The sequence below is a fragment of the Oncorhynchus mykiss genome, chromosome 13 (genome assembly GCF_057628025.1).
Source record: "Oncorhynchus mykiss isolate SJ-2025 chromosome 13, ASM5762802v1, whole genome shotgun sequence".
Taxonomy (NCBI): domain Eukaryota; kingdom Metazoa; phylum Chordata; class Actinopteri; order Salmoniformes; family Salmonidae; genus Oncorhynchus; species Oncorhynchus mykiss.
The window spans coordinates 23,321,042-23,338,527 of record NC_143034.1 but is presented as its reverse complement, the minus strand read 5'-3'; the positions used below and the strand labels follow the sequence as shown (position 1 = coordinate 23,338,527).

At 43.1% G+C, this 17,486-nt stretch overlaps 2 protein-coding genes across 3 annotated transcripts in view; one reads left to right on the top strand and one right to left on the bottom strand.

The window, feature by feature from the left end:
• LOC110485738 (transmembrane channel-like protein 5) overlaps positions 1–1,012 on the bottom strand; it is a 30,848-nt gene extending 29,836 nt beyond the window's left edge. Inside the window, exon 1 of one of the 2 annotated variants that reach the window (XM_021556891.3) lies at positions 314–1,012. The gene's annotated coding sequence lies outside the window, so the exon portion shown is untranslated. The remainder of the gene's footprint in view (positions 1–313) is intronic. The other variant, XM_021556892.3, reaches the window with a different exon arrangement.
• On the top strand, positions 986–17,475 carry LOC149978785 (transmembrane channel-like protein 7). Its single transcript, XM_090194430.1, has 16 exons — positions 986–1,305; positions 1,817–2,084; positions 2,650–2,798; positions 3,102–3,257; positions 6,038–6,123; positions 6,256–6,401; positions 6,605–6,752; positions 7,043–7,219; positions 10,103–10,248; positions 10,502–10,616; positions 11,816–11,913; positions 11,991–12,174; positions 14,907–15,037; positions 15,329–15,484; positions 15,671–15,749; positions 15,953–17,475. Exons 1-16 carry the CDS (start codon positions 1,290–1,292, stop codon positions 16,130–16,132), a joined length of 2,235 nt encoding a protein of 744 aa, XP_090050556.1. The 5' UTR covers positions 986–1,289; the 3' UTR covers positions 16,133–17,475.
• Positions 17,476–17,486: the final 11 nt, after the last annotated feature.

Genomic DNA, 17,486 nt, shown 5'->3' with positions numbered 1-17,486 from the left:
GATATGGTTTCTGTTTTGCCATGGTCTGTGCCTCAGTGCTGCCCTATGGCAGTAAACTAGGCAAAGTAGAAGTAACAAATTCCCGAGCAACAAAGTCTGGAAAGAGATCCGACTAACAAATGTGTTGACATGGTAGTTTATTGTGGGGAAAACACAGAAGTTATATGTGACAGTGAATCTTTATTGTCAAATTAAGAGAAATATAACCATGTTCCAAATAATAATAGTATACATTGCTGTTAGATACATTAACAATTTAAAACTATTGTATCAAACAATTGTTAAAAAGAGTAAATCCACAGAGTGTAATTACCTGGTTAATGTGCTGCTTACTCAGGGAAATCTGCTGGCTGCTTGAACAGATGTTGCAAGCCGGAGGATGCCTCCCCTTTTCCTTATAATCCAGGTTTGAAGTGTCAACTGTGGTAGCTAGAGTGCAGTTCTGAGAGATATACCTTTGTTGAACTTTATCACTGTGTGTCTGTGAGACTACCCGGAACTGTGCACTTGAAATAAAGGTAAAAGTCCGGTGGTTCTAAATGCCGTATGCAAATCTAATAGCCTGCTATGGTTGGCATAATGACAAGTATTTCCAAATGATTCCCATAGGACGTGAAAATTAATTGGCATAATAAGATATGGGACGGCCAAGGGCTCAACTGTGTTATTACGAATGACTGCATGTGCAGTGTGCAATAGGATAGGGAATTGCAATGAAGAGTCATAATGATTAACTTTCGTCTTCGACTCTCTATTTAAAACACAATGTCAAACAAAATGTTGAATTCCCGTGAATAACAGCATAATAAACAATTAAATTGTTAGTTGGACATTTTTATTATTTCATATTCAAATAATATGACCCCATTTTAAGCGTAAATAATTATTGATGCTCCATCATTTAAAAGGTTTATGGTGGTGGAATTTGAGGACAGTAGAGCGCGACAAATGTTGTTATATAAATATAAAAGCTAGCTAAATAGCTATACAAATAAACGTCAAATTGTTGGTCGGGTCGTTTGTCAGTATTTAATTTAGATTAAACTCCAGTCATATCCAAAATTAAATAAGCACGATTGTTGTGTATAATTGTGGGAAACCATGCTAGGCCAGTCTAGTATTTATACATCTAGCTCCAGAGTTGCGTCGCTTTGGGATTCAGGAAAGGGAATGCGGCTTTGTTTTACTTCTGCTGACTGACAGCCAACGTCAGCTAGCTACGCTAGTTAGCTAACAAAGTTGTTCATTAAACTTTCGTTGATATTAAAAGTGCACGAGGACAACTGGAAATGGAGAGAGACTCAGGTAACTAAGCAAACTCAATTTCATATGGACCTTTTCAGCAAGTAAGTTAGTAAATGTGGCCAGTTATCTAGCTAGACAAGGCAGGTAAACTTTCCCAATGCTAAAAAGCTATCCAGCCAACGTTAGCTAGCTAACTGTAGCTATCTAACTTTTAGATGAAACTGAGCCAATTGTCGTTGTTATTGAAATAAAACTTCCCTTACTCTTTGAGTTTTATGACATTAAATAGGAACAGTAACTTGGTTGCTGAAGATATGTTTTGATAGATGTAATTATTGAGGTGTGGTTGTTTTTTCAAATGTACCTGTCTGTTGCAATGACTGTATGGCTACACCACTTCCTGTGCATTCACAGCCAAATAGTTTAGTGAGTTCAACAGTATGATATCAATACAGTGTATTGCATTCAAGTACTGCTCTTTAAACCCCACATTTTACTCTCACTTTATGAACTTTAACCCCCAGCCTCTTCCCCAAAACACTTTTTTTTTTACTGTATTTCTCTCTGACAGTGTTCCACAATGACCGTCTGGGAGCACCACGTAACCCACTACTGGACCAGCTCCCCAGCTACCAGTCTCTGCTGTACCGCAGAAAGCCCTCCGCCTCGGGCAGTAACAAGCGCCGTGGCAGCTCACGGACCAGGCTGGGCTCCTCCAGCAGTGGGAAATGGGGACAGACCACATTGGCCAGACAGCATGAGGAGAAACACAGGACTCAGACCCTACAGAGACCAGTCAGGGAACTGCCCAAACCTATGGCGGAGAAACGCAGAGACAAGTCAGATCGCTAATATGTCTTCATGCAGTGTTATACTGGTGTAAAATGTTGTATTGTAATGATAATATGAAAAGGGTTGCACTGTGTAATAACATTTATACTATGTAACTGTATAAGTTACAGGACAACAGAGATTTTTATGTTTTTCACTGTCTTACTGTGTTGGAAGTAATTGTTATCTGCCTTCATTGCCTTCACTCACTGTAGGAGTCAGCAGTGCATAGTTATTGCTCTGCAGGCAGTGTTTAATTTTCTCGTATCAATTTGAGACATTACAGGATTAGTGAGGGAATGCTCTCTGAATCTCTCCTAGATATATGGCAATTCTCAAGCCTTAGGCCAATAACAGAGCACAACATTAACTACAAGTAGGCTATAATTTCATGAGCATAACGATTGGGGCTAGAGATGGTTATGTTGATGGTGGACACTATATTGAGTATCTTTGTTGAAGCTCTCTTGGTGGATTCTGGTGTGATGTTAGTATTCTTGAAAAATTATTAGTATGTAAACATTGACTGACTGATTGATTGCTTAATATATTGACTGATTGATCATCTGATAGGGACCAGCGTTTGGAGCAGGCCAAGGATCTGAGCAGTTGGAGCCAGTGGAGACAGAGCACCAGACGGACCCTGAGGAGGCTGAAGGAGGATGGGTTTGAGATGCTCAGCAACCTGGAGCTCTGGAGGGGAGACATCCATGTCATTGAGGGTAAGAGAGTGGTTGCCAGTGACAAAATGACCTGTTACTCCAATTGACTTCTATTGACATCAATACATGATTAGTTACACGATCAAAGCTCAACATTGAAATTGTGAGGGACAAAGGCAGAGTGTCCACAGAGATGATGTAATATCGCTGATGAAAATTGGGCAATTTAAAAGTTTTTTTTGCTCACTTGTGTGTCTTCTGTTGGAAGCATTGAAATATATGAGTGCGTTGATGTTGATCTCTTTAAGATCCGGGATGGTATCTAAATCACTCATCCTTTCCCTTCTCGGTGTCCCATCACAGGGATGTTTGGCACGGGGATCCTGTCCTACTTCTCCTTCCTGCGTTTCCTGGTGCTGCTCAACTTCATCATGTTCCTGCTCATGTTCGGCTTCGTCATGCTGCCCATCATCACCGCCCCCCATGCCTCAGGGAACACCACCTTCAACCACGTAGATGGTAACACAGGCCTTTACGTGTTATAGAGTAAAGTAGACCATATTATACATGTAACTGTCAAGATAAAGGAAACACACAGACCCTTTAAACCGCCTATGCTCCTTTGAGACCCGTCTTTCAAAGTAGCGAAAAATAATAAGCATTTTTATACAAGACTCTAAGCATGATGGGATGTTAATTACTGAATTAACTCAGGAACCACACCTGTGTGGAAGCACCTGCTTTCAATAGACTTTGCATCCCTCATTTGCTGAAGTGTTTCCTTTATTTTGGCAGTTACATGTACATCACAGGAGGTTGGTGGCACTTTAATTGGGGAGGACGGGCTCGTGGCAATGGCTTGAGCAGAATGTGTGTAATGGTATCAAATACATCAAACACATGGTTTCCATGTGTTTGGTGCCATTCCATTCGCTCAGTTCCAGCTATTATTATGAGCCGTCCTCCCCTCAGCAGCCTCCACTGCTGTACATTAATTATATAGTATTTATGTCAACTGTAAGTCAGTAAGAGATTAACACCACATTCAACCATGTTGTCATGAAGGTTCAGTTAGAGAGGAGAGATATGGGGCATGTAGCTGTTCTGTAACTGTTCTGCGACATCAGTCATCTTTACATTAGATTATGAAGGTTGTATTGTTATGAGATATACAGTGGGGCAAAAAAGTATTTAGTCAGCCACCAATTGTGCAAGTTCTCCCACTTAAAAAGGTGAGAGAGGCCTTTAATTTTCATCATAGGTACACTTCACTTCAACTATGACAGACAAAATTAGAAAAAAAGCCAGAAAATCACATTGTAGGATTTTTAATTAATCAATTTGCAAATTATGGTGGAAAATAAGTATTTGGTCAATAACAAAAGTTTATCTCAATACTTTGTTGGCAATGACAGAGGGCAAACGTTTTCTGTAAGTCTTCACAAGGTTTTCACACATTGTTGCTGGTATTTTGGCCCATTTCTCCATGCAGATCTCCTCTAGAGCAGTGATGTTTTCGGGCTGTTGCTGGGCAACACGGACTTTCAACTCCCTCCAAAGATTTTCTATGGGGTTGAGATCTGGAGACTGGCTAGGCCACTCCAGGACCTTGAAATGCTTCCTTTTTTTTTTGTTGAATTTTTACCCCTTTTTCCTCCCCAATTTCATAGTATCCAATTGTTGTAGTAGCTACTATCTTGTCTCATCGCTACAACTCCCGTACGGGCTCGGGAGAGACGAAGGTTGAAAGTCATGCGTCCTCCGATACACAACCAACCAAGCCGCTGCTTCTTTAACACAGCGCACATCCAACCCGGAAGCCAGCCGCACCAATGCGCCGGAGGAAACACCGTGCACCTGGCCACCTTGGTTGTGTACACTGCGCCCAGCCCGCCACAGGAGTCGCTGGTGCGCGATGAGACAAGGACACCCCTACCGACCAAGCCCTCCCTAACCCGGGCGACGCTAGGCCAATTGTGCGTCGCCCCACGGACCTCCCGGTCGCGGCCGGTTACGACAGAGCCTGGGCGCGAACCCAGGGACTCTGATGGCACAGCTGGCGCTGCAGTACAGCGCCCTTAACCACTGCGCCACCCGGGAGGCTGAAATGCTTCTTACGAAGCCACTCCTTCGTTGCCCGGGCGGTGTGTTTGGGATCATTGTCATGCTGAAAGACCCAGCCACGTTTCATCTTCAATGCCCAAAGCATGATGTTTCCACCCCCATGCTTCACAGTAGGTATGGTGTTCTTTGGATGCAACTCAGCATTGAGTTTTTACCAAAAAGTAAATTTTTGGTTTCATCTGACCATATGACATTCTCCCAATCTTCTCCTGGATCATCCAAATGCTCTCTAGCAAACTTCAGACGGGCCTGGACATGTACTGGCTAAAGCAGGGGGACACGTCTGGCACTGCAGGATTTGAGTCCCTGGCGGTGTAGTGTGTTACTGATGGTAGGCTTTGTTACTTTGGTCCCAGCTCTCTGCAGGTCATTCACTAGGTCCTCCCGTGTGGTTCTGGGATTTTTGCTCACCGTTCTTGAGATCATTTTGACCCCACGGGGTGAGATCTTGCGTGGAGCCCCAGATCGAGGGAGATTATCAGTGGTCTTGTATGTCTTCCATTTCCTAATAATTGCTCCCACAGTTGATTTCTTCAAACCAAGCTGCTTACCTATTGCAGATTCAATCTTCCCAGCCTGGTGCAGGTCTACAATTTTGTTTCTGGTGTCCTTTGACAGCTCTTTGGTCTTGGCCATAGTGGAGTTTGGAGTGTGACTGTTTGAGGTTGTGGACAGGTGTCTTTTATACTGATAACAAGTTCAAACAGGTGCCATTAATAGAGGTAACGAGTGGAGGACAGAGGAGCCTCTTAAAGAAGAAGTTACAGGTCTGTGAGAGCCAGAAATCTTGCTTGTTTGTAGGTGACCAAATACTTATTTTCCACCATCATTTGCAAATAAATTCATAAAAAATCCTACAATGTGATTTTCTGGATTTTTCTTTCTCATTTTGTCTGTCATAGTTGAAGTGTACCTATGATGAAAATGACAGGTCTCTCTCATATTTTTTACGTGGGAGAACTTGCACAATTGGTGGGTGACTAAATACTTTTTTGTCCCACTGTGTGTGTGTGTATGTATGTGTGTATGTATGTATGTGTGTGTGTGTATATATATATATATATATATATATATATATATATATATATATATATAATTATTTTTATTCATTGTTAATGGACTTCTAGAAAGATGTCTTACCAATATTATATTGTTGCTTCTGTTGTGAACCACAGGCTTCGAGTGCAGTAACTACCCCAGCACCTCTCGCCGTGGCCTGGTGGTTTTCCACCAGCACATCACAGACCTCCTCTCAGGGGCGGTACGGACTACTCTCCTCATATACCACGCCCTCTTATTCATTTAATTCAGTCACTCATTGTACGTCTGCATAGCACTGTAGATTATGTTTTAGGACTGAGAAGGACTCCCCTGTTTGTTTCAAATCTTAAAGGGCTTTCTGGAGCAGACCTACCTCTTCTATGGTTACTACAAGGTAGAGACCATTCACTTCCCTAAGTTCACCTACAACCTGCCTCTGGCCTACCTGCTGGTCACCATAGCCTACCTCTTCCTCAGTCTCATATGGATAGTCAAAAGGTAAAAAAGTGCCCTATCTTACTGTATTCAGACTTGTCAATTATACTAGTCTTTTGGATAAACCGGTCCTCAAAAGGCATATCTTCTCAAACATGCACACGCTGTCCAATTGTTTTTCATGGTCATGCAAGTCATATACTGTTAAAGAAATACTTCAGTTTTTTAGCAATTTCCAAATCTGCATTTCTCGTCGTTCCCCAAAGGTCTGCGACTGGCTTGAAGCGTAAACTGGTGCAGGACGAGGATCGCTTCCAGAGCTTCTGCAACAAGATCTTTGCCGGCTGGGACTTCTGTATCGTCAACGACAGCGCAGCCAGGCTCAAGAGGAGCAGTCTTCTTTATGAACTGAAGGTGAGGTGTCAGTAGTCAGTCGATAGTATTGGTTGACTCAAAACAACTGGGAGAAATGTGATTCACCACTATTGACAAAGTGAATTGAAGTCCTCAGTTCACACATTCCAGTTACAGCCATATAATGTAACAGAACTGTATTGGTTCACTTCTGTTTACCACTCACTTTTCAACAACTCCGTTCAGAAGGAGCAGTGTTTATTTGTTTATTAATATACACAGTATAAGTGCTTATAACCGCATATAATGGAGATCCTATATTAATTCCTCTGTCCTTTCTATGTCAACAGACTGATCTGGAAGAGGAGCGCATCAAGCAGAAGATAGCAGACAGGACACGGAAGGAGAAGTGTCGGATCTACGTGATCCGACTGATCCTGAATCTGTTTGTGATCGCTGTACTGGCTGCCTGCTTCTACTCCATCTACATAGCCACCAACTTCTCCCAGAAAGCACAGATGACTAAGGTAACTAGGCAAGTCAGTTAAGAACATATTCTTATTTACAATGATGGCCTACCCCGGCCAAACCTGGACGACGCTGGGCCAATTGTGCGCCGGCCCTATGGGACTCCCAATCACGACCAGATGTGATACAGCCTGGATTCGAACCAGGGTCTGTAGTGACGCCTCTTGCACTGAGATGCAGTGCCTTAGACTGCTATACCACCCGGGAGCCCCATTTAGTGGAGGATTCTTTTTAAATCACATTGTGATAAACCTTTAAACAGCCATGTTAGTTCAGTTTAATTTGATGTGTACTATGGAAGCTTAAATTTGAATTGCAGCAGCACATACAAGAAAACAAATGTAAATCAATAATCAACATGAAGGGAGTTGAAGCATGAATGGAGGAGGAGCATCTTGGTTACAGCCAGGGAGGATAGTTGGTCAGAGATGGGTCTGGAGTCTCCTCAGCACACCCTGCTGTCCCTGATGTCCTCAGCCTTTCCTTATGGACTCTGTAGGTAGCTGTTCAATAGACATATGCTTATTTTAGATTTGATACATATGTCTAAGTTTAGCACAGGTGTGTCAAATATACAGCACACGGGTGGTCTGAGTAAAAACTGAAATATATAATTTTATTATAATAGTTTTCCACCCGGGGGAAAAAAATGATATTAATCGCCATTGAAATGACTAAAACCAAATCTAAACTGTAGAATTGATAATGGACCTACATTTATTATGTCTTCACTCTTTCCAGCATCCTAAAAGTCATCGAAAGGAAAACTAGACAGTCAGGGAGCATTGACGAGACTGAATGCGGCCCACGGGGAAAAATTTGTTTGACACCCCTGGTTTAGCACAATTTTTAAATGTTTTATTTTTTATTTATCTGCGCAAGTCAGTTAAGAGCAAAATCTTATTTACAATGACGGCCTAACCCAGACCACGCTGGGCCAATTGTGCGCCGTCTTATTGGACTCCCAATCATGGCCGGTTGTGATACAGCCTGGATCGAGCTAGGGTCTGTAGTGACGCCTTGAAGCACTGAGATGCAGTGCCTTAGACCACTGGCCACTCGGGAGCACAATGGTTGTGTTTTTTTTATTTTTACGTTTATCGATTTTACAAACAACACAAACATCAACACAGAACGACACTGACACGTTCAACAATTTCAAAGTTTGAGGGATGAGCACAATGGCTGTTCTATTGAAATGAATGCTCTCTTCCTCAGTACTGTATACAGTGGGGCAAAAAAATATTTAGTCAGCCACCAATTGTGCAAGTTCTCCCACTTAAAAAGATGAGAGAGGCCTGTAATTTTCATCATAGGTACACTTTAACTATGACAGACAAAATTAGAAAAAAAAATCCAGAAAATCACATTGTGGGATTTTTAATGAATTGATTTGCAAATTATGGTGGAAAATAAGTATTTGGTCAATAACAAAAGTTTATCTCAATACTTATATACCCTTTGTTGGCAAAGACAGAGGTCAAATGTTTTCTGTAAGTCTTCACAAGGTTTTCCACACACTGTTGCTGGTATTTTGGCCCATTCCTCCATGCAGATCTCCTCTAGAGCAGTGATGTTTTGGTGCTGTTGCTGGGCAACACAGACTTTCAACTCCCTCCAAAGATTTTCTATGGGGTTGAGATCTGGAGACTGGCTAGGCCACTCCAGGACCTTGAAATGCTTCTTACGAAGCCACTCCTTCGTTGCCCGGGCGGTGTGTTTGGGATCATTGTCATGCTGAAAGACCCAGCCATGTTTCATCTTCAATGCCCTTGTTGATGGAAGGAGGTTTTCACTCCAAATCTCACGATACATGGTCCCATTCATTCTTTCCTTTACACGGATCAGTCGTCCTGGTCCCTTTGCTGAAAAACAGCCCAAAGCATGATGTTTCCACCCCCATGCTTCACAGTAGGTATGGTGTTCTTTGGATGCAACTCAGCATTCTTTGTCCTCCAAACACAACGAATTGAGTTTTTACCAAAAAGTTCTATTTTGGTTTCATCTGACCATATGACATTCTCCCAATCTTCTTCTGGATCATCCAAATGCTCTCTAGCAAACTTCAGACGGGCCTGGACATGTACTGGCTGAAGCAGGGGGACACGTCTGGCACTGCAGGATTTGAGTCCCTGGCGGCGTAGTGTGTTACTGATGGTAGGCTTTGTTACTTTGGTCCCAGCTCTCTGCAGGTCATTCACTAGGTCCTTCTGTGTGGTTCTGGGATTTTTGCTCACCGTTATTGTGATCATTTTGACCCCACGGGGTGAGATCTTGCGTGGAGCCCCAGATCGAGGGAGATGATCAGTGGTCTTGTATGTCTTCCATTTCCTAATAATTGCTCCCACAGTTGATTTCTTCAAACCAAGCTGCTTACCTATTGCAGATTCAGTCTTCCCAGCCTGGTGCAGGTCTACAATTTTGTTTCTAGTGTCCTTTGACAGCTCTTTGGTCTTGGCCATAGTGGAGTTTGGAGTGTGACTGCTTGAGGTTGTGGACAGGTGTCTTTAATACTGATAACAAGTTCAAACAGGTGCCATTAATACAGGTAATGAGTGGAGGACAGAGGAGCCTCTTAAAGAAAAAGTTACAGGTCTGTGACATCCAGAAATCTTGCTTGTTTGTAGGTGACGAAATACATATTTTCCACCATAATTTGCAAATAAATTCATAAAAAATCCTACAATGTGATTTTCTGGATTTTTTTTCTCATTTTGTCTGTCATAGTTGAAGTGTACCTATGATGAAAATTACAGGCCTCTCTCATCTTTTTAAGTGGGAGAACTTGCACAATTGGTGGCTGACTAAATACTTTTTTGCCCCACTGTACCTAATGGCATGTGCCTTTTCTGTTTTACTTCAAACACCCGTTGTCATAACAGGTGAACTTCATCCTGGACCTGATCTATGAGTATCTGCCTTCCATCGTCATCACCCTGGCCAACTTCATCACCCCCCTCATCTTCTCCCTCATCATCCAGTTTGAAGACTACTCCCCCGCCTTTGAGATCCGCTTCACTCTCATGAGGTAAACAACAGGGCTGGGGTTGTTTTATTTCTATTCAGTCATTACATTTTTCAGTTTACTTCCTGAATTGATATGAAATTTACCCCAACCCTGGCAACCACGCACTTACTTCTGTGAAAATCAATGAATGATGCTCTTGATGTTTCACACCGATTCTAGTTTGCATACTGATGTAGCACCCTGGTATTGATGAATAGATTTTTGCATTTTAACACCAACGTAATTCCTTTGTAATGTCATAATCTTTCCACAGATGTGTGTTCATGCGCCTGACCAGTATCTGTGTGCTTCTCGTCTCCCTCTGGGGTCAGATCACCTCTTGCCAGGAAGGCAACTGTATCTGCGGGTACAACCACATCCTCTACCCGGTGAGTGGAGGTCAAAGGTTACCGTAGATATACAATACCAGTCAGGTTTCTTTATTTGTACTATTTTCTACATTGTAGAATAATAGTGAAGACATCAAAACTATGAAATAACACATATAGAATCATGTAGTAACCAAAAAAGTGTTTAACAAATCAAAATACATTTTTGATTTTAGATTATTCAAAGTAGCCACCCTTTGCCTTGATGACAGCTTTGCACACTCTTGGCATTATCTCTATCAGCTTCACCTGGAATGCTTTTCCAACAGTCTTGAAGGAGTTCCTACATATGCTGAGCACTTGTTGGCTGCTTTCCTGCACTCTGCGGTCCAACTCATCCCAAATCATGTCAATTGGGTTGAGGTCGGGTGATTGTGGAGGCCAGGTCATCTGATGCACCACTCCATCACTCTCCTTCTTGGTCAAATAGCCCTTACACAGCCTGGAGGTGTCTATTACTTGAACTCTGTGAAACATTTATTTGGGCTGCATGAACTTATCCTCTGCAGCAGAGGTATCTCTGGGTCTTCTTTTCCTGTGGCAGTCCTCATGCGAGTCAGTTTCATCATAGCGCTTGATGGTTTTTGCGACTGCACTTGAAGAAATGCTCAAAGTTCTTGAAATATTCTGTATTGACTGGCCTTCATGTCTTAAAGTAATGATGTACTGTCATTTCTCTTTGCTTATTTGAGCTGTTCTTGCCATAATATGGACTTGGTCTTTTATCAAATAGGGCTATCTTCTGTATACCACCCCTAACTTGTCACAACACAACTGATTGGCTCAAACGCATTAAGAAAGAAAGAAATTCCACTTTTAACAAGGCACACCTGTTAATTGAAATGCATTCCAGGTGACTACCTCATGAAGCTGGAGGTAGTCACCTGGAATGCAAAAATCTATTCATCCAGCTGGTTGAGAGAATGCCAAGAGTGTGCAAAGCTGTCAGAGGCAAAGGGTGGCTACTTTGAAGAATCTCAAATCTAAAAATATTTTTGACTTGTTTAACACTTTTTTGGTTACTACATGATTCCATATGTGTTATTTCATAGTTTTGATGTCTTCACTATTATTCTACAATTTAGTAAAAATAAAGAACATCCCTGGCATGAGTAGGTGTGTCCAAACTTTTGACTGGTACTGTACATATTGATATTGGACGTTACTATGATCTCATATAATTCTACCTCTGCCTATAGTGTTGGGAGTCTCGCGTGGGCCAGGAGATGTACAAACTCATGATCTTTGATTTCATCATCATCGGTGCCGTCACTGTCTTTGTGGAGTTCCCTAGGAAGTAAGTCATCTTTTCTCTTCTCTCCTCTTCTCTCCTCTCCTCTTCTGACGGTTCTCTCCCTCTCCCCCTCCCCCTAGACTCATAGTGGACTACTGTGACTGCGGCCTGGCCAAGTGGTGGGGCCAGCAGGAGTTTGCCATCCCCCAGAACGTCCTGGAGATTGTGTATGGCCAGACCATCTGCTGGATCGGGACGTTCTACTGCCCCCTGCTGCCCGCCATCTGCACCATCAAGTACTTCATCATCTTCTACATCAAAAAGGTAACATACCATAGAAATATTAGACCGTATCAATGTACTGTGATAGGTGGGCCGGTGGCCATAATTGTAGTTCTATGTAATACAGTACAGTAAAAGCATCAGGAAGGTACAGAAACTAAAACAGGAAGCAGCTGTGCTCAGGTCTGTTCAACCCTGATCCGACCAATCGGATTCCACGCTTCAAGATTGCTTCGATCACGTGGACTGGGATATGTTCCGCATAGCGTCAAACAACAACATTGATGAATACGCTGATTCAGTGAGCGAATTTATTAGCAAGTGCATCGGTGATGTTGTACCCACAGCGTCTATTGAAACATTCCCCAACCAGAAACCGTGTATTGATGGCAGCATTCGTGCAAAACTGAAAGCGCGAACCACTGCTTTTAATCAGGGCAAGGTGACCGAATACAAACAGTGTAGCTATTCCCTCCACAAGGCAATCAAACAAGCTAAGTGTCAGTATAGAGACAAAGTAGAATCGCAATTCAATGTGTGGCAGGGTCTACAGTCAATATGTGGCAGGGTCTACAGTCAATCACGGACTACAAACAAAAACCAGCCCTGTCGCTGACCACGATGTCTTCCTCCCAGACAAACTAAACAACTTCTTTGCTCGCTTTGAGGACAATACGGTACCACTGACACGGCCCGCCACCAAGACCTGCGGGCTCTCCTTCACTGCAGCCAACGTGAGTAATACATTTAAACAGGTTAACCCTCGCAAGGCTGCAGGCCCAGACGTCATCCCCAGCCGCGTCCTCAGAGCATGCGCAGACCAGCTGGCTGGTGTGTTTACGGACATATTCAATCAATCCTTATCCCAGTCTGCTGTTCCCACATGCTTCAAGAAGGCCACCATTGTTCCTGTTCCCAAGAAAGCTAAGGTAACTGAGCTAAATGACTACCGCCCCGTTGCACTCACTTCCGTCATCATGAAGTGCTTTGAGAGACTAGTCAAGGACCATATCACCTCCACCCTACCTGACACCCTAGACCCACTCCAATTTGCTTACCACCCCAATAGGTCCACAGACGACGCAATCGCAATCACACTGCACATTGCCCTAACCCATCTGGACAAGAGGTATACCTATGTGAGAATGCTGTTCATCGACTACAGCTCAGCATTTAACACAATAGTACCCTCCAAACTCGTCATCAAGCTCGAGACCCTGGGTTTCGACCCCGCCCTGTGCAACTGGGTCCTGGACTTCCTGACGGGCCGCACCCAGGTGGTAAGGGTAGGTAACAAGAGATCCACCCTGCTGATCCTCAACACTGGGGCCCCACAAGGGTGAGTTCTCAGCCCTCTCCTGTAATCACTGTTCACCCATGACTGCGTGGCCATGCACGCCTCCAACTCAATCATCAAGTTTGCAGACAACACAACAGTAGTGGGCTTGATTACCAACAACGACGAGACAGCCTACAGGGAGGAGGTGAGGGCCCTCGGAGTGTGGTATCAGGAAAATAACCTCACACTCAATTTCAACAAAACAAAGGAGATGATCGTGGACTTCAGGAAACAGCAGAGGGAGCAGCCCCCTATCCACATCGACGGACAGTGGAGAGGGTGGAAAGTTTTAAGTTCCTCGGCGTACACATCACGGACAAACTGAAATTCTCCACCCACACAGACAGTGTGGTGAAGAAGGTGCAGCAGCGCCTCTTCAACCTCAGGAGGCTGAAGAAATTCGGGCTTGTCACCAAAAACCCTCTCAAACTTTTACAGATGCACAATCGAGAGCATGCTGTCGGGCTGTATCACCGCCTGGTATGGCAACTGCTCCGCCCACAATCTTAAGGCTCTCCAGAGGGTAGTGAGGTCTGCACAACGCATCACCGGGGGCAAACTACCTGCCCTCCAGGACACCTACACCACCCGATGTCACAGGAAGGCCAAAAAAATCATCAAGGACATCAACCACCCGAGCCACTGCCTGTTCACCCCACTATCATCCAGAAGGCGAGGTCAGTACAGGTGCATCAAAGGGTGGACCGAGAGACTGAAAAACAGCTTCTATCTCAAGGCCATCAGACTGTTAAACAGCCACCACTAACATTGAGTGGCTGCTGCCAACATACTGACTCAACTCTAGCCACTTTAATAATAGAAAAATTGATGTAATAAATGTATCACTAGCCACTTTAAACAATGCCACTTAATATAATGTTCACATACCCTACATTACTCGTCTCAAATGAATATACTGTACTCTATACCATCTACTGCATCTTGCCTATGCTGTTCGGCCATCACTCATTCATATATTTGTATGTACCATTTCTTATTCATTCCTTTACACTTGTGTGTATAAGGTAGTTGTTGTGAAATTGTTAGGTTAGATTACTTGTTAGATATTACTGCATGGTCGGAACTAGAAGCACAAGCATTTCGCTACACTCCCATTAACATCTGCTAACCATGTGTATGTGACAAATATAATTAGATTTGATATGAATGACTGTTTGTGTTTTTGGTTGTAGCATATGGTTTTAGCTGGGTCTAAACCTCGGGTTACATACTCTAGGTAACTGATTGAGTTGAGCGATACTGTACCTCATAGGTAATAGTGTAGGTCAGGATATTTCCTTATCCTAATTCCTTCACCCAATTGATAGAGAAAAGGAATATCCCATACCTGTGTGCATTATGTTGCCTGAAATGACTGAAAGGGAATTCTCACCCACAAATATGTTGATGAATGTATGTATTGTCTACCCTGCAGGTGACCCTGGTGAATAACTGCCGCCCGGCCACTCGTCCATTCCGAGCCTCCAGCTCCAACTTCTTCTTCCTGGCTGTGCTGCTGATTGGCCTGGCACTGGCTTGTGTACCTGTTACCATTGGCATCGCACAGTGAGTACATGGCAGCAGTTAACCTACCATGCATGTGTTTTTATTTCCATAGATAACCATCAATATGGCTAGTTGCACTGAAACTCACCGTGCACCAATCTCAAACCCTTTTCACGCTGTTGAGCCTAACTGAGCCTAGCTTAGCTGTACTGCTGAAACTGGGCTGGATAGGAAATATTTGAGTCAGCACAGTACAGTTTGGCTTGGCACCATAGTGTGAAAATAGTATAAATCTGCTCCTAGATCAGTTGTTGGGGACATAAACTTACCCTCCCGTTTCTCCCTTATCAGGATCAGCTGTTCCCAGGCCTGTGGTCCCTTCGTTAACTACACCACATCCTGGGAGGTGCTCCCCCGGACGGTGTCCCAGCTGCCTGCAGGTGCACGCATGTTCCTCCTGGCCATCTCCTCTGAGGCCTTCGCCGTCTCCCTCTTTGTCATCACATGGTACGGGTTCAGGCCAATGATATCACTCCTGTCTACGGTTCATTATCATTTGATATCCAGGCCGATAGACTGTGGTTTCAGCCACTCAATCAATAAAATATATTTATAAAACCTTCTTTTCATCAACACGTCACAACGGGCTATCAAAAATCTGCTTTGTTAACCGTTGTCTCTTTCCTCCCTCAGCCTGGCCATGTTTTATGTCATTGCTCTAGCTGGAGCGCACAAGCAAGTGATCAACCAACTGAGGGAACAGCTAGTCATGGTGAGTAGCTACAGTAACCAGTCTACATGGCTGCACAACTCTACTGTACAGTAGCTTCATAGGACTTAGCTGTAGGGACAGGATTATTTTCCTGACCAGAAAACAATCTAGCTCCTAGTTATCTGGCATAACATTGTTATAGGGTTAATTATAGGTTATTATTAGTTATAGGGTTAACCCTCCTCTTCTCCCTGTTCGGCCAGGATGGGCGAGACAAGCGTTTCCTGATCCAGAAGCTGTGTCAGGCCCAGAGGACCTGTGCTATTAGATCTACAGGTGCTGGTTCCCAGTCCCACTCCTCAGACAGAGTCAGTCCCAGCTACCGCTCCAACTCTGGGGTCTTCCTGGTCCAGCCACCCCCGGACTCTGCTACTCATGTCTGAGTTGCTAAGATTAGGCCCTTGAGTTTTACCTGACCGAAAAACTCAGGGCTCTTGATATTACTTGTAACTGGCTGTCTAAACACTATTACTGGGATACACTATAGGTGCTGGCTTACCAGACATATATTAAGTCTAGACCTGGACTAAAATGCATGCTCAATGGAGAATCTCCATTAAAATAGCTTTTTAGTCCAGGACCAGGCTTGATCTATGTCCAGGAAACCAGGCCTACCACTGGAAGACACTAGATTTGAGGAACACTATGCAACTGGGGGATTAGCTTTGCCTATCAAGGATATTTGGTTTTGATCCAACGCATGTTGAGATCTGTGAATGTTTAAACGTTTAACAAGCACAGTTATACAATATTGGACCAATAGTTTGAACTCAAGGCTGGCAAAATAGCTATTTACTGCCTTTTGTGGAGAATATATTGTCCTGTTTGTTGTTTACTATATGTAGCCTACCATAAACATTACTATATGTGATGTCATGATGATAATTCTGCTGACTATTACCTTTTTCCTTCCAAGAAGGACTCTATTTATGACAAGAACCACTATAAAACGTTGAATTGCCCTTCTGAGTAAAGTAATTTAAAAAAATCAAAGCTGATCCCATATTGTTCCACTTGAACGCCTATAAACACTAAACATTCTTGCACTTTAAATGTGGCCTTTCTTGTTTATCTTTTAAAGGTATACTGTATTGATTTGTGTAAACTTATATTCTTTAATCTCTTGTTTACTATTTCCATTAACTCCCTCTAAGTATTAACTTTTAATAACCATGACAAGCTACATGTGATTTAATATTTCAAAATGTATTTGAGATCTACTGTCCCAACTTCCGCTACATACCAAACTGAACTAATACTTTTTTACTGTACTCTGTCTCCACTGCCTGTGTTCCATAAAGGGGAAGTGTTGTTTTATCCATTGCAAACCATTGTTTATGAGTGAACTGTTACATTTGAATCAACTAGTAAGATGTAATTTTGGCAAAAGTTTTATAATTCTAAAATCTGTGTGTTATTCATTGTTATAAACTGGGTGGTTCAAGCCCTGAATGCTGATTGGCTGACAGCCGTGGTATATCAGACTGTATACCACGGGTTTGACAAACCATGTGTTTTTACTGCTCTAATTACTTTGGTAAACAGTTTATAATAGCAATAAGGCACCTCAGGGGTTTGTGGTATATGGCCAACTCCGCTTTGCGTGGTGCTTAAGAACAGCCCTTAGCCGTGGTATATTGGCCATATACCACACCCCCTCTGGCCTTATTGCTTATTGATTTGTGGCTGGAAAAGGAAAATAAATAATGCAAGTATTTAAAACGTATGTTATTTCTT

What these genes read in the sequence shown, in the direction of transcription:
- LOC149978785 (XM_090194430.1), top strand. An exon ending in CTCATATGGATAGTCAAAAG is followed by an intron (nt 6,402 to 6,604) that starts GTAAAAAAGTGC and finishes CGTTCCCCAAAG; the next exon opens with GTCTGCGACTGGCTTGAAGC. An exon ending in TCCCTCTTTGTCATCACATG is followed by an intron (nt 15,485 to 15,670) that starts GTACGGGTTCAG and finishes TTCCTCCCTCAG; the next exon opens with CCTGGCCATGTTTTATGTCA.